This window comes from Macrotis lagotis, chromosome 3 (assembly GCF_037893015.1).
Source record: "Macrotis lagotis isolate mMagLag1 chromosome 3, bilby.v1.9.chrom.fasta, whole genome shotgun sequence".
NCBI classification, from domain to species: Eukaryota; Metazoa; Chordata; class Mammalia; order Peramelemorphia; family Peramelidae; genus Macrotis; species Macrotis lagotis.
The window spans coordinates 44,379,182-44,404,996 of NC_133660.1; the positions used below are offsets into that span (position 1 = coordinate 44,379,182).

The 25,815-nt window shown below is 35.6% G+C and overlaps 1 protein-coding gene across 7 annotated transcripts in view; it reads left to right on the forward strand.

The window, feature by feature from the left end:
- WDFY3 (WD repeat and FYVE domain containing 3) overlaps positions 1 to 25,815 on the forward strand; it is a 311,818-nt gene that overhangs the window by 115,981 nt on the left and 170,022 nt on the right. For all 7 annotated transcript variants that reach the window (XM_074228578.1, XM_074228572.1, XM_074228575.1 and 4 more), the window contains exons 8-10: positions 166 to 332; positions 16,364 to 16,828; positions 17,558 to 17,659. In XM_074228578.1, coding sequence (XP_074084679.1) covers positions 166 to 332; positions 16,364 to 16,828; positions 17,558 to 17,659 — 734 coding nt within the window. The remainder of the gene's footprint in view (positions 1 to 165; positions 333 to 16,363; positions 16,829 to 17,557; positions 17,660 to 25,815) is intronic.

A 25,815-nucleotide genomic window follows, 5' to 3' on the forward strand; every position in this document is an offset into this window, starting at 1 on the left:
TTGTATTCAGTTATGTTTGGCATGTTAAACACAGATAAAATAAGCAGATAAGGTTGATTTAGGTGGAGTTTTGCAGTATTAGCAGGAGAATTACATTGAGTATTTGTGTAAATTTAAGACTGTATTTTTTTTTAGTTATAAATGTATCCATCTTACCTTTTATAGATTGGAACAAGCAAAAGAGGCAGAATCCAAGGATGCTTTGAAAGACCTAGTTAATTTGATAACTTCTCTAACAACATATGGTGTCAGTGAACTAAAACCAGCTGGTATTACCACAGGGGCACCATTTTTATTGCCTGGATTTGCAGTTCCCCAGCCTGCAGGAAAGGGTGAGTTGATTTATTTTTATCCTGATATACTTAGAAGAATAAAAATTTAATTTAGACGTATTTGTTTTCATTAGTACTATACAGATAAAATCAATTTTAAAAGTTTCCAGTAAGATTTGCTCATTGTATTTTATTAATTACTTGAACTTTAAAAAAAAACCAAATTTAGTAGACATTATAGCTGACTAAAATGTTGTAAAGTGAGTTTCTATTGAATTATACAAAATTTAAATGTAGCTGTTGCTAGTTTTGTTATTGCTTTTTTTCCCTATAGTCTAGTTCCGCCTATTATGCCCAAACTGGAAAGGAAGTGGTCAGTCACATGTCCAATTTTATACTAATTGACAAGGGAATTTTCGTTGTCTACATTTCTGACCTGGGCCAGTTCTTCCCTCCTCAGGCAGCCTGAATTCCCTGAACCCCAGAGGCATGCTGTCTCACTTAGTATGACCATCTGATCACCCGTAGCCCATTTCAGGTAATTCATGGAGGTACCCCTATTACTGGGAAGATTGAGGCCACAGGTGTGTACCTCCATGAATGATTGCTGGACCTGGACTTGGAGATTTGAGTTTAAGTTCTACCTCAGATATCAGGCAGTGTGAACCTGGAGAGTCAGTGACCCTTTCTGGGCTTTAACTTTCTTATCTGTAAAATTTAGGGCATGAGATCACCTACCTCCCAGGGTTCTTGGGATGATCAAAAGGAATCATATTTGTAAAGCATTTTACGTCATTTAATAAATGTTAGTTATTGTTTGAATGTTGCTACCTTTTTAGAGATTTATTTTAAAATGAATGGACAACGTGATATGGTAACTAAGGAACTGGCCTGAGCTTCAGGTAGACCTGGGCTCATGATCCTCTGACAAATAGAAATTTATGTATATAAATCTGTACAAAGTGGGAGAGGGGAATATGAAGATTGGCTTCATACAGAAGTTGGTATTTGATCTACTTTGTAAAGCAGAGGTGCTCTACAGAAATAGATGAAAACTTTATCTTATAATTTTTTTGAATTCTTTAGGTCTTTGCCTGTGACTTACATTTACACATATAGTTAATTGTTTTGCTTTTATTAATTAGGTCATGAATTACTATTCCACATCTCTTGGATACTTTCTCTTTTTTCTCTTCTAATTCTGGTCACCACTCTAGTGAGGATCTTCTCACCTCCCATTCAGGTTATTTTTTTTTTCAGATTGGTATTTTATTTTATTTTTCCAATTACATATTATGAAAGTTTTTCAACATTCATCCATTTCCATATTTATAAATTACATTTTCCTACCACCTTCTCTTCTCATCTCCCTCCTCTTAGCAGTGAACAGTGTAGTACATGTACATTTGTGTTTAATGTGTTTATATATGTGTGTGAGGAATTGGGATTAAGGGAAAAGAAAGAAATTGGGATAGGAAGGAAAAACATAAGAGAAAGTTTTAAAAAAGTGAAAATAGTATTCATTCAGATTATGTGGTATTTTTTTTGTTTGTTTTTCCCTTGGATATGAATGTCATTATCCATAACGGGTTTGTCCTAGATCTCTCAACTGCTGAGAGAAGTTGCATCCATCATAGCTGTTCAATTCACAACATTCTTGTTAATGTGTACAGTGTTCTCTTGCCTTCTGCTCCCTTCGTTCAACATCAGTTCACGTGATTCTTTCCATACTTCTCTGGAGTCTGACCATTCGTTGTTCCCTATGTAACCGTAATTCTCCATGACATTCAGATATCATAACTTGTTCGACCATGCTTCAGTTAATGGGTATAACTCTCAATTTCCAATTCTTTGCCACTGCAAAAGAGCTGCTACAAATATTTTTGAACATATCCCTCTCAGGTTATTGCAATAGGTTGTAGGTAGGTCTCTTCCCCACTCTAATCCATCCTCCATTCAGATGCCAAAGTGATCTTCCTAAAGTGACAATATCACCCCGTGGACTTGATAATTTCCAGTGATGCCCTATGTTCTGTTTAGTATTCAAAGCCCTTTATAACCTATCACTTATGCCCTCTAATCCTCATTATTCCTTTATAGTATTCTTACATTTTATTTTCCTTCCCCTACCCTGTAATCCAGTAACACTAACTTTCTTGTTCCTCCCTTAAGATACCACATTTCCCTCTCTAGGCCTTTTCACTGGCTATTTCAAATGACTGGTTTCTACCTCCTGGATTACCTGTTTTCTTTCAAGTTTTAACTGAAATGCCTCCTTCTGAAGGAACCTTTACTGATTCCTCTTAATTCTGTTACCTTTCTTTTGTTGATTATCATTAATTTGTCCTGTATATACTTTATTTGTTCAGTGTTTATGTACTTTGTCTTCCCTGTTAGACTATGAGCTTTTTGAGAGCCAAGAATGTCTTTTGACTTTATTTGTAATCTCATTATTTAAGACAGTGCCTAGCTCATAATAGATGTTTATTATTATTCAGTGTTTATTAATTTAGTGGCTATATTATTACCACTATGTAGGTAACTCCCTAATCTGTATCTGTACTTGTAACTTCTCCCCAGAATTTCACTCCCAAATTTCTAATTGCTACTGGGATAATTTCTACATAGATATCTTATGTTACTACTCTACTCAAAAATCTTTATTTCACTGTTTCCTAAATGTAAAATATAAAATCTTTGTGATAACATGCAAGACCTTCACAGTCTTAGTTCAGCCATTGTTTCCAATTTTCTCATGTTATCCCTGTGTAAGTGAGGTCTTTTTCGGCAAACTGAACTACTTTCACTCTCTTGTTCTCAACTTGCCCTCTTCCTTCTCGTTTTACTCCCAATTCCTTGAAATAAATGATACTCTTTACAACATCAGTTTCTGTATGCTGAAGCCTTTCTTTCTTTAAGGCCCAAAGCAGATGCCATCTATTCTGTGAACCTTTTCTTGACTTCTCTAATAAAACAAATGTCTCTCTCTGTCATGTCATAGGACTTCTCTTGTATTCCTCCTTTGAACATAGCTTGTTTTCTCATATTTATAAGCACATGTGATGATTTTAAAGTTTTAACTCATTTTTAGTTCCTTTAGTTTGAAAAATGAAAATAATATCCTTGATGATTAAGTTTTGAGTCACCATTACAAAATTTGTGATGAGGACATTCTAATGGAAACTATTGCAAAGACTTATGGTGATTTTACAGTTTTTTCTTTTCCTTCTGTTGGGTTGTAAGCTCTTTAAGAGTACATTTTCCCCTGGGAGACCTATTATGGACAATGCCATCCACATCCAGAGAATAAAAAAACAAACAACAAAAACCCCTTCAGAATCTCAATGGATATTCATTTCTTTTAAACTTCTCTTATGTTTTTTTCTCTTTATTCCATGGTTTTCTTTCTTTTCCCTTACTCCCTACTTATATGTAAATATGTTAAACACTAAAGTATATGTACAACTTTTACCAGATTGTTTGCTGCTAAGGCAGGGGGAGGGGGGATGGGAAGGAGGGTAATAGAAAATGTGTAACATAAATATACAAGTAGGGGCGGCTAGGTGGCATAGTGGATAAAGCACCGGCCTTGGAGTCAGGAGTACCTGGGTTCAAATCTGGCCTCAGATACTTAATAATTACCTAGCCGTGTGGCCTTGGGCAAGCCACTTAACCCCATTTGCTTTGCAAAAACCTAAAAAACAAAACAAAACCAAAAAAACCCAAAACATAAATATACAAGTGGATGAATGATGAAAAACTTACATAACATGTAATTGGAAAAATAAAATATATCAAATTAAAAAATAAAAACAAGCAAAAAATTAGATGACTTTTAAAAAAAATTATTTAAGGCAACGGGGTTAAGTGATTTGCCCAGGGTCACACAGCTAGGCAATTATTAAGTGTCTGAGACCGGATTCGAAATCAGGTCCTTCTGACGACTCCAGGATGACTCCAGGCCCAGTCCTGTAACCACTGCACCACCTAGTTGCCCCCCGCCCCCATTTGTCTCTATAGTTCTAGTTTGGTGATTTAAAAAATATTTCATTAATTCAAAAATATTATTTATATACTAGTCATTGGGAATATCCCACACTAATGCCCAGGTTAGATATATATTGATAAGTAAATACAAAATTAATAATTTCAGGGAAAGAACAGCTGGGAAGATAAGAATGAGCTTCATCTAGGAGATGGAACTTGATCTGATCTTTTTTTAGAAGCTAAGAGATTTTTAGAGACTAAAGTGAAATGATCAAAGTCTGTAAACAAAGATTCTCAAAAAAAATTCTAACAGTTATCAACCATATGAAAGTGTTCCAAATCCCTGATAATAAGAGCAATGCTAATAAAAAAATTAAACTTTAAATTTTATTCCATATCCAACAAATAGACCAAAGTGGCAAAAGAGGGGAATAGTTAATGTTGGAGAAATTAGGACATTCATTCAGAAAATTTGTTTGGAATTATGCAAATAAAGTTGCTGAAATGCTTGTACTTTTTTGATCCAGAGATTCTTTTTTTTTTTTTTTTTTAGGTTTTTTTTGGTAAGGCAAATGGGGTTAAGTGGCTTGCCCAAGGCCACATGGCTAGGTAATTATTAAGTGTCTGATGCCAGATTTGAACCCAGGTCCTTCTGACTCCAGGGCCCGTGCTTTATCCACTATGCCACCTAGCTGTCCTAATCTAGAGATTCTAATGCTAGCTATATACCCCAAGAAAGCCACACTATTTAAAAAAATTATATATATATATATATATATATATATATATATATATATATATATATATATATATATATATATATACATACCAGACAGCACTTTTTGTAGTAGTAAAGAACTGGAAAGAAAATAGAATTCCATGGATTGGGTACTAGCTAGACAAATTTTAGTACTTGAATGTATAAATACAGAGAAGCATTGCCATATTTGCAAGAGCTGATGGAAAGTATTGTTAACAGAATCAATAAAACAATATACATAGTGACCCTATCAATGGTAGTGAAAAAAACCTGCAAAATGAATATTGCAAAGTTACAAGATTAACCTGACTCCACAGAAGTAGAATGGGAAAACACCTCCGTCTAATTCTTTATCAAGGTTGGGTTGGGATGGGGTTTCATGAGTGTGAAACATTGTATATATAAGATTTTTTGGGGGGTGCATTGATTTGTTTCACTGTCTTTTTTGTATTCTTAGTTTTAATTAAAAATTCTTTATTGTAAGGGAAGGCTGTCAGAGAAGGGAGATGACGAATTTTAGACTTTGTAAAGCAAATAAATAAAATTTATTTTTAATAAAGAAGCAGAATTGGTGAGAGTGCATTACAGATATGGGAAAATAGTTTATTAAAATGCAAGGGATAGCATATATAATGTTATCTTAAGGTAATAGGAGATAGGAAGTTTAACTAGAATATAAAGTGTGTGAATGAAAATAAAACTAAAAAGTAGACTGGAGTCAGATTGTGGTCTAAGCTTCCTCATATCAAGCTAGCACAAAACATTACATAAGGAATAACAGATTTTTTAACATAAAATAGTTATTATTATTTAATCTTGTTGAACTTTCATGTAATTTGTATAAATCCTCCTAGGAATTTAAACCTGTTTTTAGCTAGATGTAATTCTAGAGTTTAGCACTTCCCAGCACATGGTTGCCACTTTATGAATAGTAGTTACTGTCTTTCATTCATTCAACAAGTATTTCTGGGCCAGGCACTGATAAGTACTGAGGATACAAAGACCAAAAAATCATTCCCTTCCCTTAGTTTTAGCAAGTAGAATAGTATGGTTGGAATCTAGTGTCTGTGAAGGAGAGTAATTAGTTTAACAAGGCAGGCTGGAGAAGATTTTAAATGTCACCAGTTGGGGGAGAGAGGGAGGGGGATTTTAGGGGCTTGAGAAGTGAAAGAGGGCTGTAATTTTTTTAGAAGCCAGAGGAAGCCACGAGCAGAGGCTGAGCAGAGGAATAGCTTCATCAGAAGGATTGTCAATGAAGAACATTGGGAACTTCCCATGGTTGGGATAAAACTATATTAAGAACCCTGAAAGTTTGCAGGTGTCTAACTTGAACCATCTCTGAGATTCTGGATTAATATAACATGTAATACTCTAAGAAAAGCCACAGAAGGACCCAAAAGGATAAAGGTTATAATCTAGGTATTCTTCCCTGAAGTGTACCAAGCAAAGCTCTGTAATAATACTGAAAAACGAACTTCAAGGTGATGAGGACATTCAAGACAAAAACCAGAAGGAGGTAATGACTTCAAAACTTCTTAAAGCAAAACCTCAGAGAAAAACACAATTTGAGCAAAAAGTCCAGAATTCCTTGGAAGAGATAAGGGAGGTGAAGAAATTAAAGATATATATAGTCATATGAAAAAATGCTCCAAATCACTACTGATTAGAGAAATGCAAACTAAAACATCAATGAGGTATCATCTCATATCTATTAGATTAGCCCCGATGAAAAAAAGGGAAGATGATCAATGTTGGAGAAGTTGTGGTAGGTTTGGGACAGTGATGCATTGCTGGTAGAGTTATGAATGGATCCAGCCTTTCTGAAGAGCAATATGCCCAAAGATCAATAAAACTGAACATACGCTTTAATCTAGCAATTCCAATTCTAGGTCTATATCCAGAAGAAATTGTTAAAAGTAGGAAAAGTCCTACATGTTCCAAAATATTCCTAGCAGCTCTTTTTGTATTGGCCAAGAATTGGAAACTGAGGGGATGCCCATCAATTGAGGAATGGCTAAACAAGTTATGGTACATGAATATTATGGAATGTTATTGTTTTATAAGAAACCATAAGTGGCTGGACTCTAGAGAAGCATGGAATGACCAGTGGGATCTGATGCTGAGCGAAAGGAGTGAACAGTTTCTAAATCAACATTATGAGATGAACAACCTTGATGGAAGGAACTCCTCTCTACAGTCCAGAGAGTTAGGACAACTGTGTTAGACTGGTAATGGTCTATATTATCCCCAACCAGAGGAAGAAAAACAAAGCAAAACAAATTAAACACATAAAAAAGAAACACCCCTACTGAATCTGGTGAACATTTTATAAAAATTATCTCTTATGTATCTCCTTCCCTTAATCCTAATTCCTCATGCCAAAAATTACCAATTTGTAAATATGTTTAACAAAATATTTATGTAAAATGCTAACCTGACTGTTTTCTACTGAGGGGAGGGGGGTGGGAAGGAAGGGTAGAGGAAAACTTTGTAACTTGGAGAGATATGCATATACAAATGGATGAAAATAAAATTGTGTGGGTATGTGTAAGTGTAAGAGATAGGGGAGGGAGGTGGGGGGTTACGGGAGAGATGCTGTGATGATTGAAAAGCCAAAGACAGAATTTCTGGGTAATTAATATTTAGTTTATTACTTAGGCTGACAATAAATTGATTGTCAGTGGTCAAAGATAATACCAGGAAGAGACACTGAATACTTAGTTTAAATACCTTTGGAAAAAAGGGTACCCTTGACAAGAGAAAATCTACTCTGATTGGTGAAGCTAATGAGGAAATGGGCTAGTAGTGTTCAACTCCTCCTGCTGAGAACTTGACTTGATCATGGTATTGAGCTAACTCTAGTAGTCTGGTCAAGGGTATCCATCTCTAACCCATACCGTTATAGTTTTTTTTTCTCCTTCTTAGATTAGGTCATCCTAGACTGTAGTGGAAGGGAGCATGGACATGAGTTTATTCCCTCAGGGTAATAATTCACCTAGGTTAGATTCTGTTGACACTTCAAACAGAAATAAGGTCTCCTAGTTCTGTGATTCTGCCCAAGTTGGAGGAGCATGTATCCCTAGGATTAAGTCATGCCCTTCAGAGACTCATTATAGGGGCTGGTCTCTGAATAAAAAGCCTGGATCCAAATTAATGGGTTATTAATATCATGGAAAATATAAATTATCTCAAAGCCAAAATATGAACTTATAAGCCAGATGAGTACAGAAAAGCATGCTAAAAGTCAGAGAAATATTTATAAAGAGAATTGATTTCTTAGAATAAGATATATTAAACCTTATCCAAGAAAACAATCCTTATTATAAATTTTTATTGTTTATTATCTAATTCTCAGTGATCCTATTTGGTGTATTTTTTGCAAACATACTGGACCTGTTTATTATTTCCTTCTCCAGGTCATTTTACAAGTGAACAAAGTGAGACAAATGGGGTTAAGTGAATTGTCTAGGGTCAAACAGCTAATAAGTGTCTGAGACTAGATTTGAATTCAGGTCTTCCTGACTCCAGAGTTGGCTCTCTATCTTTCACTGCACCTAGTTGATCCTATTGTAATGTAGAATTGATCAAATAGAAAATATTTACCCAATGAGAGTCAAGTTCAAAGACTGAAAAAAATTGAAGAAAATGTAAGTTATCTTATATAAAAACCATCTGACCTAAAAAACAGAGGAAAGATCATTTGAGAATGACTGCTATAGTGAGGGGAGAACAAAAGAATCTAAATATGGTATTTCAAGAAATCATGGAAGAAAACTGCTTAAAGGTGGCAAAATAGAAATAGAAAGAATCCATCATTCACCTCCTGAAAGAAACCCAAAATGAAATGTCCCAGGAACATCACAGCCAAATTCCAGAGCTTTCAGTCAAAATTAAAAGAATACAAGTAGATAGAAAAAGAAACTGAGGAGCAGTGTAAGGCACAGTTAGGATAATACATAATATATCTTTTGACTTATGGCTCAATGATACTACTACTTGTAATTACTGCAGTGATATTTATACTAGTACTCTATACTCCACAAAGAGTGCAAAGAAAGAGGGAAAAGAGGTCTATGTTTAGAAATGTAGACATCCTTTTTTATGGTAGCCAAGAATTGAAAACAGGGACAGGAAGTTGTCTGAACAAGATTTCCCCGATGGAAAGTGTGGATTGAAAACAATTTGTTCCAGGGACCATGAAGCTGTTACAGTATATGACTGTGATTGAATACTATTGTGTAGAAAGAAATGATGGAGGAAATAGTTTCAGAGAAACCCAAGTAGACGGATATGAATTGATGTAAAGTGAGCTGAACAAGGAGAAAGTTTGTAAAGAAACAATATAATAAAGATAAAAAGTTAAGAACTCTGAATGGCATAATGACCAACTGTGATTTCAGATCACAGTGTAACAGGTTACTTACTTCCTAATGAAGAGGTCTGGGTTTAGAGTGCAGATTGAGACAGGTTTAGATTATAAACTCCTTGAGGGCAGGAATTGTCTTTTGCCTCTCTTTACATCCCTAGTGTAGTGCTGGTATATAGTAGGTGCTCAATAAATTGTTTTTTTTATCTCTGTCTCTGGCAGATTTGTTAATCTTGACTCTGTGTTTTTAACAAAACTTTTATTCTTCTTCCTTTCTCGGAGATAGTGGAGAGGTGAGTGGATGAGTTGTTTCATTCTCTTTTCCCCTCCCTTAGAACCTGCTCTCTCCTTCATTATTCTCTCATAAGAAGAGGAGGCTCTTTTTTCCTGCCAAAACAGTTTCTTCCACATACACCAATGATCACATTCCCTCATGTCTTTTTCATCAGGTTGTGCCCTCTATTTTCCCTACTCTCTCATCTCCATAGTCTCCTCATTTACTGATTGCTAAACTGCTACTCATAAGTTTGACAAATGTTCCCCATCCCTATCAATACTTACAGTCCTTCCTTCTATTTGGCTAAATTTCTTGAGAGCCAAACACAACTGGAATCTCCACTACCTCTAAACCTCTGCAATTTGATTTCCATCTTCACATTTAAGTGAAACCACCCTCTTCAAGTTTCACTTTCTGAATTTAGTATTCTGTTTTCAGTGTTCATCTTGGACCTCTCTAGCATTCAACGTTGTTGATGACCCTGTCCTCTCATTTCAAGGTTTTTATGAAATATCTTTCTCCTATGGAATGATTCCTCAGTCTTCAGACTCTTAAGTGACTTTGTTCAATCTTCATCCCTTGACCTACTCACTAATGCTAGTTTTCCCTCACTGGACTGTTTTGAGACTCACACTTTTCTCTCTCTAGATTATTTTGCTTCCTGATATCATCTCTCATTGGTTCAATTATCATCTTTAGACAGATAATTCTTAGATCTATATATTCAGCCATAATCTCTCTCCTGAGGGATAGTTAAGTAAGACTTGTTGCCTTTTGGATATCTCCTAGATATCCCTCGTTCAATTAATTCAAAATAGAACTCATTTTCTCCCCCCATCCAAAATTTTCTTTTCCTATCAAGGATACCATCGTTCTCCCACTCAACCCACCTTCAGAATCTCAGTTTCATCTCTGCCTTTTCCCAAGCATTTATTTCTCATATCCAAATCTTGGAGTTTCTACCTTCACAATTTTTATTCCATGGATTTCCCCCACTCTAGTGTCATTACCTTATGCCTAGACTGTCCTGCAGGATCATTCTGGTTGGTCTTTCTCCATCAGATCTCTGTCCATTCCATTTCTCTAAAGTAATAATTCCATCATGGCAAAGTTTCCCCCATGTCTCCAACTCTGTAAAAGACAGTGTTTCCTTTTTATGTCAAAGATCAGCTATTAAAAGGCTCTTTTATCCTAATGCCTCAAATTCATTCTCTTTGACTTCTGCATACTGATTTTCCTGGTTTCTGTCAACACTAAACTCAAATCTTTGCTTTCTGCAGGTTGCATTTTTAAGTCTACCTTTTCCTCTGCCTCTTTTCTTTGAGATTATCTATCATTTGCAATATATATCTATACAGATATATGTGTATAAATACATATATATATATATATATATATAAAGACACATATATCTTATATTTGCATGTTTGCTCCCCTATTTAAATGTCAGTTCTTTGAGGATAAGGACTATATTTGACCTTTTCTTAGTATCTCCATTGATTTGCACAGTACTTTAGATATAATAAGTTTATAATAAATTCTGTTGACTGACAGACTGAGGAGTTGAGTGAAGGAAGCTCTAGCTGTACAAGTCCTTTTATACCCTCTATCCCTTTATGCAGCTTTTTTTTTATTTTAGAAAAAGGATATAATTTCTGTCCAAAAAGCTTCCTTCATTTCATTCAACAAGCATTTAATAGCATATTATATACTAGACTCTGAGATAGGTGCTGGAGATATAAAGATAGAAGTGAAAGCACCCCTATCTTTAAGAAGCTTCTATTCTATTTTCCATAGAAAACTTGTATGCTATTAAGTAAATCCAAAATTTATTCAGAATGTAAAGCGATTTTTGGGGGGGAGGGGACATTTGCAATGATCGATTTTCTCTTGGAGGGGGTCCTTGAGACAAGCATCGAAGGGTCCTAGGGATTGTAAAATGCTGAGCTGAGAAGAGAATTCATATCAGGAATTGAACAGAGACAGGAGGAAATGTTATTTTGAAAAGAGATCTCGTAAGCCTATTTGACTGGAAAGCATACTGTGGAATTTGGAAAATAATATATAAAAATGCTACAAAGTTAGGCTAGAGGTATATTGTGAACTGACAGCCAGAAGAGTTTTAATTTTAACTTAGGGACAAGAGACAGCCATACACTGAAGTTTCCTTAGCAATAGGATCATATGGTCAGAGCTGTGGTTTAGGACTATCTAGGGACTGTAGGGAAAATGGATTAGACTGGAGGGAGCCTGTAGATAAGGAGATCTGTTGGTCTTCAAAGTTGAAGGCTATTGTTATGGACCCACAAGAGTGAATAGAACCCAACTAGGGTTGTTGTTGAATGGTGAGAAGGGAACACATCTAATAGATTATATAGATTTACTCTATACAATACTTATCAACTGATTGCATATAAGGGAGAGTGAAGAGTGTGTGTGTGGGGAAATGACAGGATTATGAAACTGCTCAATTGGAAGAATAGTGGGGCTCTTAAAAGAACTAGACTATTTAGGAAGAAGTGAGGCTTTGGGAAAAACAAGTTCTAATTTTCAGTATGTTGCTTTTAAGATGCTTTCAGGATATACATGTCCAATAGGCAGCTAATGTTGTGAGATTTAATCTCTGGGAAAAGGCCTCTTAATCTTAGGAATAGATCTTCATTCTAAAAATAATAGAATTTAAAAAATCTTTTAAAATGGTTTAAAAAGTTGGTGAAATATGAAGTAATATTTAATAGGTTAAGTAAGACTAGGAGAAAATGCTCAGCCAATATTTTGTTGGTTATAAAACCCAGCTGATTCACTCAACTGTGATGGTAGAGATTATTACTTGGAATTCATCTTTAAATTATCTCTGAGGGGAAAAGGATTAATTAACAATTTTGAGGATGTCCTGTGGAGAGGATTGTCACTTAGAAAAATTGAGAGATACGATTAAGTCAAGAAATAGTGCCGTACCTCATGGATGTCTCTGAAGGTTAGCTAGGCTGGTTTGAGCTGTAGATAAACTAACTTCACTTTAATTCGTCTGGTACACACTGTCTCAGCAAGAAATGGCTGTCAGTTCTGGAACTAAGCAAAGAGATTTTGGATGGTGGAAATGCAAAAAGATCTAATTGATTCTATGATTCAAAATTAAAATAAAAATTTTAAATTCCAGGATCCTCTTGGGGTCCCAGCCCTACGCTTGCTGCTTGTCTTCCTCAGCCCAGTGCCCCAAACCACCCCTCTTCTCAGGTTCAGTTTTCCTCCTTAGTCAGATCTCTCTGTCTCTTCTTACTGTCCTTTTTTTACCTCGTACATCCTGGCCTCTGATCTCAACATTCCACTGAACTTCTTTTCAGTAACCATTGATCTCTTAGTTATCAAATGCAATGGCCTTTTCTCAATCCTCATTCTCCTTGACCCTCCCTGCTGAAGCCTTTGACATTGTTGATCACTTCCCAATACTCTCTTCTGTTTAGATTTTTGAGATACTTCTCTCTTATGACTTTCCTTCTCCTTATGTGACCACTCCTTCTTAGTCTCCTTATCCAGATCACATTCTCCAATTGTAGATATTGCACCTTTGCATCATCACCAGTATGGCACCCCTTCTCTTCTCTGGCCCTGCCACCATTCTGGTTCAGGTCTCATCACCTCACCCCAGGACTACAGCAGTCTCCTGGTGGTAGGTCTGCCTGTCTTAGGTCTCTCCCTACTCTAATCCATCTAATGTTCAGCCGGTAAAATGCAGGTCCAGTCATGTCACCTTTACTCCAGGAGCAAATGCAAAATGCTCTGATTAGCATCCAAAGTCCTTCACAGCCTATCCCCGCCTGCCTTTTCTGTCTTCTCCTGTTTTATTTCCCACCATGGAGTCCCCTATCCAGTGACACTGACCCTCCTGGCTGTTTCATGACCAAAACCCCTATCTCTCAGTTCATGCCTAGGATGCTCTCCCTAATCTGCTCTAACTATTGGTTCCCTGGCTTCCTTTAAGTCCTAGTTAAAGTCCCACTGCCTCCAGGAAGCTTCCTGGAGACCCTCCTAATTCCACGGTCCGTCCTCCCTATTTCTTATTTATTCTGTATATGGTTTGCTTTATCTGTATTTGTTTGTATGTTGTCCTGCCCTCCTCCCCAGCAGACTGTAAACTCTTGAAGACAAGGATTTTTTTCCCTTTATTTTGTATTGCCAGTGTTTAGCACAGTACCTGTACCTATTAGGCACTTATATAATGTTCATAGAGTTGAATCAATGATCTGGAACTGGGGAGTGAGCCTCAGAGATGCCAGATAAGTATTTATGCTCAATATAAGTTTAGACTTTTCATTTTATATTTGAAACCTCCTCTTTTACCTTGGTTCAGAGCCTCTCCCTGTGTTGCAATGCTCAATATGACTGTACCTGGGTAACTTTCTCTATGTTAACCTGTGCTGGAAAGGGGACTCACTGTGAGTTTTGCTACTTTCTCAATGAGAATTCAGTTCAGGGAGTTTTCTAGATCTGTATCTAGAAGTTGTGGGGTAGAACTTGTGGGATAGAATCGATTTTGGGGTAGCACTAGCTATTAGGATTTTTATTTTTACATCATTTAAATTTTGACTTTGTGACTTTTGTCTGTGGACTAAAATAGAAGACTTATTTTTCTCCATGAAATCTAGAAAAGAAAATGATAAACTAGTGTAGTATCTTTGGCAAAAAAAAAACCTAAATGGGGTCAAGAAGAGTCAGATATGACTGAAAAGTGACTGGACAAAACACAGAATAGGGGCAGCGAGGTGGCACAGTGGATAAATGCTGGTCCAGAAGTTAGGAAAACCTAAGTTCAACTCTACCCTCAGACATTTACTGGCTGTATGACTGAGCAAGTCTTTTTGCCTCAATTTAATCTGTTTGCTTCAATTTCCTCAACCGTAAAGTAGGGACAACTAAAAAAGGAAATGGCAAACTATTCCTGGATTTTTTGCCCAAGAAAACGACAGAGGGGTTATGAAAGATTGGATGTCACTGAACAACAATAGCAACATAGAATAATAGAATGAGTAATCTATAAGAGACTTCAGTGAACATTTATGGGAATATCGAATTGACATGACTACATGTTACATATCATAACAATTCCATTTGACAGTTAAGGATACCTGAGGTTCAGAACAGATGGGTAAATAAGCTATTTTTGGTATTAATTTGAAATTCATGTAGTAGAATTATGACATTTATATTTTTCTTATTGATCTTGAACTTGCTATAGACATGATGGAGAATTTCAATCATAACAAAAACATAGTTCTTTTTTTTAAAAGCATATTTCTTGAATAAATTATTAGGTTTCTTTCTAGAGACAGTCTGGATTCTTTTGATATTCACTATATTTTCTGAGTTGAGAAGTTTTGAACAGTTGTCTTATATCAGTTTTTGCAATACACTGTTCAGGTTTTTGACTTGACATGTTCTTCTGGGAGGCCTATAAGCTTAAGATGTATCTACGTGTCCTGTCTTTGAGATATATATTTTGCTCATATAAAGATGTTTCCTGCCTCTCTCTCTTTCCTGATTATCCTTCATTTCTGATTATTTTCATTCCCAATCATTTATCTCTACCTTTTTATTTATCTTTAAGGAGTATCATCACTGTGGATTCAAGTTTTTATATTCAACCAATTATTTTTGCTATACAGGACTTAATTTTTTTTTCCAAAATTCATATTTCTTTTTAAACCCACATAGGAAAATTCTTCTGTTTCCATTCTGTCTTTAGACTCCACAGGGTCTTTTACTATTGATTCTCTTTTTTTCTTGCAATATTTATTCATGGATCCTTGAAGAGTTCTTCCACATCCGGAGACCATATTCCCTTCTGCTCCTCATATCTTTTTTGTTGATTTATCTGCTTATGTTTGAAATGTTTTATTATGTTTTCTTACTCCTGAGGTCTTTTATTCCCTTCCCTTTCATGGCAGTTTCCCTGGGGACTGGATTTCAAAGCCGTCTTAGTTTCTTCCCACAGTGGATAATACATTCATGGTTTGCCAGACTTGGTCTCTGTCCTGAGTGACTTCTTCAAGGACAGAACTGGCCCCAGAGTACCACACAGTCCCCTTTCCTTTTTCCCCCTCCCATGTACACCTCCTCCCCCTTCTCTCTAGCCGAGCTGTTGTTTTGTGATGCTTTAGTGACCTCAGCAAACTTTGGCTGGGGGGGAGGGGGTCCCTCAGCACTGGGAAGAATTCTGTATATGTATAGAAGTGAGTTCTGTTGCAAGCTCATGAGTTGGCTTGTAGAGCCTTGAGCTATTTGATAGTGGGTGGTATGAGAGGGGTATACTGAGGAAACACTTTAGAGATTAGGGATTATTGGGTTATTTCATTAGATTTTCTTTTAAACTTGTTTAAGCTCTCAAGTGTTTGAAACTGAAAAGATGAAATGAATTTGACTTTTGTACATGATTTGTATTTTGAAGAAATACACAAATTGAGGAATTGTTAGAATCAGATAAAATGTCTGTCTTCCCTGTTATTGATCATACAGCCTGGTAAAATACAATTTTTGGAAGAAGTATTTATTTGTAATATAAATAGCCGTTGATTTAAAAAAAAATCTAAGTACATACTATTTAAAGAGCAATGTGCTGGGAACCAAAATTGACTTGGTTATTATTTGAAATGTCAAACTTATTTTGATAAAAGAAATAACATATGATTTATTGCTTTTTACAGGTCACAGTGTGAGAAATATCCAAGCCTTTGCTGTCCTCCAGAATGCATTTTTAAAAGCAAAAACAAGCTATCTTCCCCAAATTATCCTCGATGCCATCACAAATATCTACATAGCTGACAACGCAAATTATTTCATCTTGGAGTCGCAACACACATTGTCCCAGTTTGCAGAGAAGATTTCTAGGCTTCCCGAAGTACAGACCAAATATTTTGAGATGCTAGAATTCGTCGTTTTCAGTTTAAATTATATCCCTTGTAAAGAGCTTATCAGTGTCAGCATTCTCTTAAAATCCAGTTCTTCTTACCAGTGTAGCATTATTGCCACAAAAACTCTTCTGAAGTTCACACGACATGACTACATATTTAAAGATGTGTTTAGGGAGGTGGGCCTTCTGGAGGTAATGGTAAACCTCTTGCATAAATATGCTGCCTTCTTGAAAGATCCTCAGACTCTGAATGAGCAAGGTAAATTGTTATATTTTTCATGTTCTGATTTCTCGATTGGTAAATATGGTTGCAAGCAGCAGGATGTGTGAGCTAGAGACAAAGGTTCTCTTTTCTTCTACTTGAATGACTTACTAGCATTATTAAATTAGTACAGCTATGAGGGAAATTTCCAAGGAGTTATGGCTTTCCTCTCTGCTCCCTTGTGAGGCTTTGTAAAAAAGGCTAGGTGTGAAATTTGTAATAGATGTGTTAAGAATTAAAAAAAAATACAATTCCTCTAGATTTAAGGTTGATACCTTTAAGTTAATTTTTTAAAATGAATTTGATATATAAAACTAAATCTGATTACAGGTATATATGATTGGAATTACCTTTCAAAATTTGCACTTATTTCTATTAATGGTTAATTTCTCTTTCACCTTTTTGGGTTTATTTCACATTTTTATTCTTTCTGGAAGCAGCATTTAATGTTTCAGAAAATGCCCTTATCATACCTCCTTATCCACATTAAGGTCCACCTGTTGTGCAGAATTTTGGCTTTGAGCCTGCTAGTCATTTTTCATTATTCAGTTCATAATTTTTTACAGTGATTTTTATCAATGGCATATTAGTATTAATGATGATTGTATTTGAAAGTAGCCAGTGACTACACTGTAAATAAAAATGCCAAAACAAAAATTTAGGGTGTGGGGTGGAAAAAAATCCTGCCAGTTACCTGAATTAAATGATCAAAACTTTTTTTTAAAGGGGATTCGAAAAATAATAGCTCTGTGGAAGACCAGAAACAATTGGCTTTGCTGGTCATGGAGACCTTGACAATTCTACTTCAAGGATCAAACACAAATGCAGGTAATTAGGAGACTTTTCTCAAGATGCTTTCAGAGTTTTAGTTCTGATGACTTTTGTCTCTTGAATGTTTAAAGAATGGTAATTGTTTGACTAATGATATTGTCCTTTTTCAACAAAACTTGATAATTTTCTTTCTTTCTCTCTCTCTCTCTCTCTCTCTCTCTCTCTCTCTCTCTCTCTCTCTCTCTCTTTCTCTCTCTCTCTCTCTCTCTTTCTTTCTTTCTTTCGCAAGGCAAATGGGGTTAAGTGGCTTGCCCAAGGCCACACAGCTAGGTAATTATCAAGTGTCTGAGACTGCATTTGAACCAAGGTACTCCTGACTCCAGGGCCGGTGCTTTATCCACTATGCTGCCCCAAAACTTGATAATTTTCATGTTTAGAAGTATTGTTATAACAAAAAATTTACTCATTAAAAGGAGAAACATTTTCACATATAAAAATAATATAAATTATACATATTCACATATAAAAATTCTTTAATAGTAGTATTTTTAAGGCTTACATTTAAAATTTAACAGCCAAACCATTAATTCATTTGTTCAATACTTATTATATGTCTTTTTAAAATGATTTTATAGTTTATTAATGCTCTAGTAAAAAATTTACACTATTTTTAAGGACAAAGTCGCTATTATTCTTTAATCTTTCCACTATCCAATTTCCATTTCACTATTTTGGCACCATTAGCATTTGTATTTACTTCATTCTTCTTCCTTTCACTCCTCCCCCCCCCCCCCATCAGCGGTTTGCCATTGGTTATGAAATTTCTTTTCTCTTTTTTGCAAGGCAGTGGGATTAAGTAACTTGTCCAAGGTCACACAACTAGGCCATTTTTAAGTGTCTGAGATCAGATTTGAACGTAGATCTTCCTGAGGGCTGGTGCTCTATCCACCTCACCACCTGGCTGCCCCCTTTCCCTCCTTTCTTGATATTTTTTCTTCTCAGATAGTCCATAAGTTATAGATCTTTTCTTTGATTCATATTTCCTTTGCACAGTCAAGGGAATTACAAATCATATCAAAGTTTGTTTTATCACCACCAAAATGAGTTGTGAATCAGAAGACTAAAAATGACATTTAGATTTGTTTTTTACTTCTTGACCAGTTTTTCTCATGTTTCAGTCTTAGGCACTGTGTGGCCTTTCCTAGTATTAACTATAATTCTGTATACTGTCTATTTGTTATGAACTTCTGGCTCTGATGGTTCCAGTGTTATCCATGGTGGTGACTAAGTCCTCTCAATTTAATGATTCTTAGCTTTCATATAAGCCAAATTAACTTTTAAAATGATTTATTATATTTTGGAAAGCATGTTATGTAATGAGTAGCTATTTTTATCTTTTCTTGTGGTCTTTTATTTATCTTATAATATATTGCTATCTGCCATTCAGTTTTAATAAATATATTAAATACATACGATATTCAAGCACTGTGGATACAACATTGGGCAAAAGACAATCCCTGCCCCCAAATAGCTTTCAGTCTTTTCAAGTGAACTATATACAGGATAAATAGCATACAAAAGAGGGAAAATACTTTATTTAAGAGGAATTATTTTCTGAAAATATATTGCCATTTTATTGCTAGTTGTTGTTTTAAAGACTGCTCCAGCTAGGAGTATAGGGTTGATTCATATTTGCAGAGCAGCTTTGGGCTACACACTTTCCAACCTAAGCTGCCTCAGCCATCCTAAGAACTTTGTTCTTCCCTACCTATGTTACTGTACTCCACTCCCCTCCTCCCTTCCCCACACCCACTTCCCCCCACTACCAAACTTACTGAGGTTACTTCATTGGTGTTGCCCACTGCAAGTCAAAATTTCTCCAAGCTCAAGAAACTCAACTAGCTTTAGCTTCCTAGTCATTGGGATTATTAGGCAAGGACCACCATGTCCACCTTGTCTTTTTTTAGACCAGTGTGTTGGAGGGGTCAGTGGACCAGCCTCAGAGCTGGGAGGGCTAGGCTCCAGTCCTGCCTGTGAATCACGAGATGACTCCCTTGCAGGTCATCACACCCGCTGATGCCCGTCAGTGGAGCTCAATGAATGCCATAATCTTTGGCAGAAGGATTTCTCTTATCACAGGCACATAACCCTAAAACATTCCAACCACAGACTCCCAGACAAAGCAGAAAAATGTCTTAGACATCACCTAGACCAGTAGACAGCGTGTTTTCATTGTGCTTTGTCAACAACTGTGCTAATTTCAGTTTTTCTGATGTGTTTTTCTTGCCTCAACAAAGATGCTTAGTCCCTATAATGGAGACATCTACATATTTATGTGCAAGCTCAAACACCCACACATACCATTGGTTTTTCCCCATGATTCTTTTGATTCTAATCACTTAGAATTTTCAGAAACAATTCAAGAGCTGGCTGTATGGAAGATTACATGCCTGAACAGAGGCAGAGGCAAGCAAGCCTAATCCAACAAAAATGGAAAAAATAGCACCATGCTGAATGAGGATCAGGAATTCTAATAAGGTATCTTAGAGACTTCTTCAGCACCAGAAGGGTCTAAAACGTCATTCAGAGACCCAACGGCATTAAGAAGAGAACGCAGCCAGGAAGCCAGCACTAGCTAAAGCAACAAAATGGAAGCAAATAAGAGATTGGACATAGACACCAGTGGCCTGCAAAGCTCCTTATCCAGAGCCAGAAGTAGAGAAAGAAAGACTTCCACACAATTGGTTCAGAGTTGCTGCAACCTCACCATAAGTATCTCAGACAAGACAATGTTTAACAGTGACCAGGGTAGTCAGAGAGGTACTTGGCATCAGACATACCAGATCCAGGGTACTCTGTTCTTGAAATGCCACAGCAGCACCTTATGATCAGGCTTTGAGCCTCAAGCATCCATCAGGGTTAATGTGTGAACCTAAGGGATTTTGATCAGAACCAATTTGGACTGACTACTGCCCATTCTAATAAGGAGAGGAATAAAAGACCAGTTTTCCTTCAGAATCTTAGTTTTGTTTCAGAATCTTTATGTCTTTATAAGTAACTTATGACAGGAGAAAGTTTATACATAAAAAAATAGAGGTGTAGGAAATGGATTGGTTCTGATTTGTGGATTTTGAGAAGGGAATGCACAATTGTTGAAAGAAGAATCTACATTTTTTCATAATTGGAGTATGTAATAAGAAAACTCCCCAAAAATGGATAAAGGGGTTCGACAAAGCAGACCATAGATGATCCTCACTCTTACTTGATTTGTACAAGTAAAGTGGTATACAGTTATCCCTTCCACCCTGCAAACAGGAATATCCTTATAAAAAAATTTTGGCCCTCTCTTTCTATCATGGAAGAAGTCAATTACTGTGGTACTGAAAGATAAAATTGTTGATATATAATACTAGACATATATTTTATGTATTTCTGAGTTTCTGAACGTTTTCTGTTGGCCTTTTCATGTCATCTGCAGCTTCCTGCAAAACTCTCCCAAAATTCCCATTTAATTTCTTTTTCAGATCTGAGATATATTGAAACTGTGATGGGGAAAGTCATGATATGGAAGGGATTACTGTACATTCAAACATCTAAACACAAAGTGTTCGGGAAGATACGGTTAAGAGGGAAGATAATACCAGCAAGGGAATATGTGCAAACTGAGCAAAACAAACTTCTTTACCTTAAAGGGGAGATCAAAAAGGAAACAAAAAAAAATCAAAGCAATGGAAACTAAAAATTTAGTGGCCATTAGATAAGAAATGGCAAAATAAATTGTAATGTATAAATCTAATAGAATATTATTATGCTGAAAAACTCATGAAAGTGTTCCTAGGAAGCTCCTAGGAAGTAGGACCTGATGCTGAGTTAAAGTGAATAGACCCTGAAGAATAATAGATGCAGAGACAAGAGTGCTTTATAGAAAAACATCTTTAAGACTTTGGATCATACAACTATCAACTATGTCTTCAGTATGTTCTGCATGATGAAACGTATTTTCCTATTCCCTTATATACCTGGAAAAAGAAAAGAAAAACAAAACTCTTATAACAAATATGCACCTTCTCATTCAGCACTAGCAGTTTTCATGGATATAGAGTGGGGAAAGCAACTTTTGCTTTTGGACATGGTCTTAGAGGGACTTTGTTTTAATTATGTTTTATTTGTTACAAGAATTCATATTTTTTTTGTAAAATACCTTAAATTCAGAAGTGAGTCTTGGAGGGGGAGAGGGTAATTAGTGAGGATGGCACCAGAAAAGAAGAAAAAGGAAGAACCTTAAAACATTTTTAAAAATGCAATTCAAGTTAGAAGGAAGTTAGTTACCTAACAGATAATCACGTTAATAATATAGTAAAGAAATTCATAGTTTCTTATATAATTCTCTCCATTTGTTCTTTTTTGTCTGTGGGTTCATTCCCTCACCATCCTCTTTTTTTTTCTTTCTCTTTTTTTTTAATTTGTTAAGTTAATGATGACAACAACAACAACAACAATTCACTCATGAATTATGCTAGGGAACTCTTGTTTATTTTTGGAATAAATTTTATTTTTAAAGTATTAGGTTGTGGGGTGGCTAGGTGGCACAGTGGATAAAGCACAGGCCCTGGAGTCAGGAGTACCTGGGTTCAAATCCAGTCTCAAACATTTAATAATTACCTAGCTGTGTGGCCTTGGGCAAGCCACTTAACCCCATTTGCCTTGCAAAAAAACAAAAAAAAAAAGTAAAAAGAAGTAAAGTATTAGGTTTCTTGCTCTCTTTGCCTTTCTTTTGTTGTATCTTTTGGACTGGAAAAGAACAAATCAATATAAAGTTAGTAAAATATAGTTAAGCTAGTTGAAACTTAGATCAGAGCCAGAAGTTGTCATGGACCCTTTATGAAGCACGTATCCTAAACCCTGAGGACACAAAGAAAGGCAAAAAAAAAATCCCCCCCAAAACAGCTTTTATCCTGAGGATATCGCATATGCAGACAATTAAGCACAGATAAGATCTCTGCAAGATCATTCAGAGATAATCAACAGAAGGAAGGTTCCTAATAGGCTTCTTGCTGAAGGCAGAATTTGAGCTGAAATTTAAGAGGAAGCAAGAATATAGGTTTTGACTATGAGACATCCACATTGAGATGTTATTGGACCTCAGGAGTGAGGTTGGGACCAGATAAAGAGAAATGAGAATCATCTGGCAAAACTATTAGTACCGTCTTATATATGACAGAATGGTTCTGAAATGTGTATTCAGCCTTTCCTTTATCTGGGCTAAATACATACTAAGCTAATAGCCTATCATTAAAGATATTCTCCTATAATCATTTAAAAACATTATTGTAGCTTTTCTTTAAATCCTTCCCAAGTTTTACACCTGTAATTACAGAAATCAGAATTATTCATACCCCTTAGTAAGAAGGAATGCAAGTACTATAAAACTATATTTAGTATTTCAACTTTATCCTTCTATTATCATGATTTATTCATGAATAAATTCATAAGCCTTTTGAAAACTGATTGTTTTCAGTATATGTAAAAATATATTGGAACCAACTGAGCTCTTTAATGCATTTTTGCATCTAGACTTTCATGGCCTTTTAATTTTTTCTTTCTTGGCATAATTTCTGAATTCACTTGAAAATTTTGTTTTGCAAATTTTATCAATATTTAGAGGATTATAGAATTTTAGAACTGAAAGGGATTCCTTTTTTAAAGGGATTTGAAATAGTTTCATATAAGTGTTACAAAAATAAGTAGGAGTTTTTCTTCTAGAAATTTCTCAAAGTGGATTAAATTACTCTTGCAAATCACTAACTTTTAAATTGTATTGCTTCTCTTACATTTATTTGAGTGGTAAGTATGTAATGACTACTTCAGGCATAATTAGATTAGTATTAGATAGCATCATAAATTTTAAGTGAATTTTATACTGAATCTTCTCAGATTCTTCATTTATATGAAAATATAGTTGTTGTTGTGTTTTTTTTTCAGAAGACTGAAAAGGTATATAGTTGTTACAGTAATACTTCAGGGAAAGAAAACAAAGTCTGGAAACATCCAGAATGTGCCCTTTTTGGTCTTACCTTCTATAGTAATAGAAGAGGTAAGAGGGGGTTGGGTTTAGGAAAAGATACCAAGTTCCATTTTGGACATGTTGAATTTAAATTTCTGAAAAGCAGTTTGAGATGCAAAATTAGAGTTCAACAAAGAGGTTGGGTCAGGATAGGTAACTTTAAGAATCATCAGCATTGCAGTAGCTAGGGGATGAGTGGTTGAGTCCTGGAGTCAGGAGGAGGAATTGAGTTCAATTCCTACCTCAGACACTTAGTACTTGCTTAGCTCTGTGACCTTGGGCAAGTCACTTAACCCCATTGCCTTGCAAATTTTTTTTAAAGTCATCAGCATAGAGAGTTGTGGGAGCTGATGTGATCACCAAGTAAAATAGTACAGAAGTAGAAGAGAAGAGGGTCCAGGACAGAGCCTCAGGAACACCTATAGTTTGAGAACATGATCTGGATAAGGAGACTGAGGAGTAGTCAAATAAAGATATGAAAAGCCAGGAGAGAGAGGTCTTCCAAAACCTAGAGAGAAGAGAGTATTGAGGAGTCATCAGTGGTTTTCAAGACTGCAGTGAGGTCAAGTAGAATGAGGACTGAAAATTTGGTTAACTAAGAGATCAATGGTTATTGAAGAGCAGTTTCAGTGGAATGATAAGAAACCAGATTGTAAGATTTTTAAGAAGAAAGTGAGAGAAGAGAAAGTGAAAGCGTTTATTTTAAATGGTATTTAACTCCACAGACCAGACGATATTTGTAGGACAGTAGTCAGTGTGATAGAAGGGTCTAGTGAAGGTTTTTTAAGAATAGGAGAAACATTTGTGAGCAGTAGGGAAGCAGGCAGTAGAGAAGAAGAGACTGAAAAAAAGTGATGGCATGTAGATGATGATTGGGGCAATCTATTGGCAGAGATGGGATGGAATGGAATCATTTGAACAAGTAGAGGGGTGGCTTTGATAAGGAGTATTTTGATAAGGGACATGGCTGAGGATACCACTCTGTGACTTGGGGAAAAAACCATTTATCTGCTCTGAATTTCTAGCTTCCTTATTTATAAAATTAAAGAACTCAGTGACTTCTGAGAATCCATTTAGTCTGAAATCTCTAATTTTAAATGCATATTCTTAGTTAAAAATTGAGTGCTTAGGAAAAAATCAGGTAAATACATTTGAAAAATCAACAAAGCAATGTCATTCATTTTTTTGCTCATTAAGCAGTTTTTAAATACTTAAGTCTTTTTCTTTCTAGGAAATCACCTGCTAGGACAGGTGATTGAAATATTAACTAGTATACAGTCATTACTTTAAGAATAGTCTGATTCCTTCAGGTAAGACCATAAGATAGTAGAAGAACTAGATGAACATAATTGCCTGATCATATTGTCTATTATTTGTGATATATTACACATGAATAGAAGAATATTTTTCCTTTCTAACTTTCAAGGCAGGAAAGTTAATTCCCCTGGGCAAGTTTGTTTTGGTTAAGCAAACATATGTGGTGCTACTTATATGACTGATCATGATTTTCTGTGGTAACATATTAGTAATATATTGTTGAACAATTTCACCCCTTCAGTGATAGTTTTGAGGCAGTGTGACCCACAAATTATTTGTAAGTACTTAAGGGTAGTGTGACTGCTCCTTTTTATGGATTTTTTTCAATGAACTTTCATGCTTGTTTGTTATTTTTTTCCATTTTTCCACAAGAAAATATTCTCTAAATATAGCACCCCTTTAGGTAACACTCACAACACAAACTAGTTATCTCAGAATGGGTTATATTCCCAGGGTTTGGGAAGGTGAGGAAAGAGATTCCTACCTCTGCTCCAGCTGGGGTCTCTTCCATAAGTAAATCTTGAAATCTCACTCTGGGATGACTGAAATTCCTTTCGGGCTTATCTATTTAAAACTCCCCAAAAATAAAGCTAATTTATTTTCTCAGTTTTGTTGATTTAACTGTCAGAGAAATATTCAGTAAAGGATCAGGGCAGTATAATTTTACAGTTTATTTTACATCCTGTTTTAATGATATTTAATGATATTGTAATGATATTCTGAACCTTCTCTGATTACCATCATCTGAGGGGCAAATTCCTCTCCTTGTTAACAAACTTTCATTTCTCTTTCAATGTTTTGTAGATGTTGTTTAGCTTTCCTGGTCCCATTT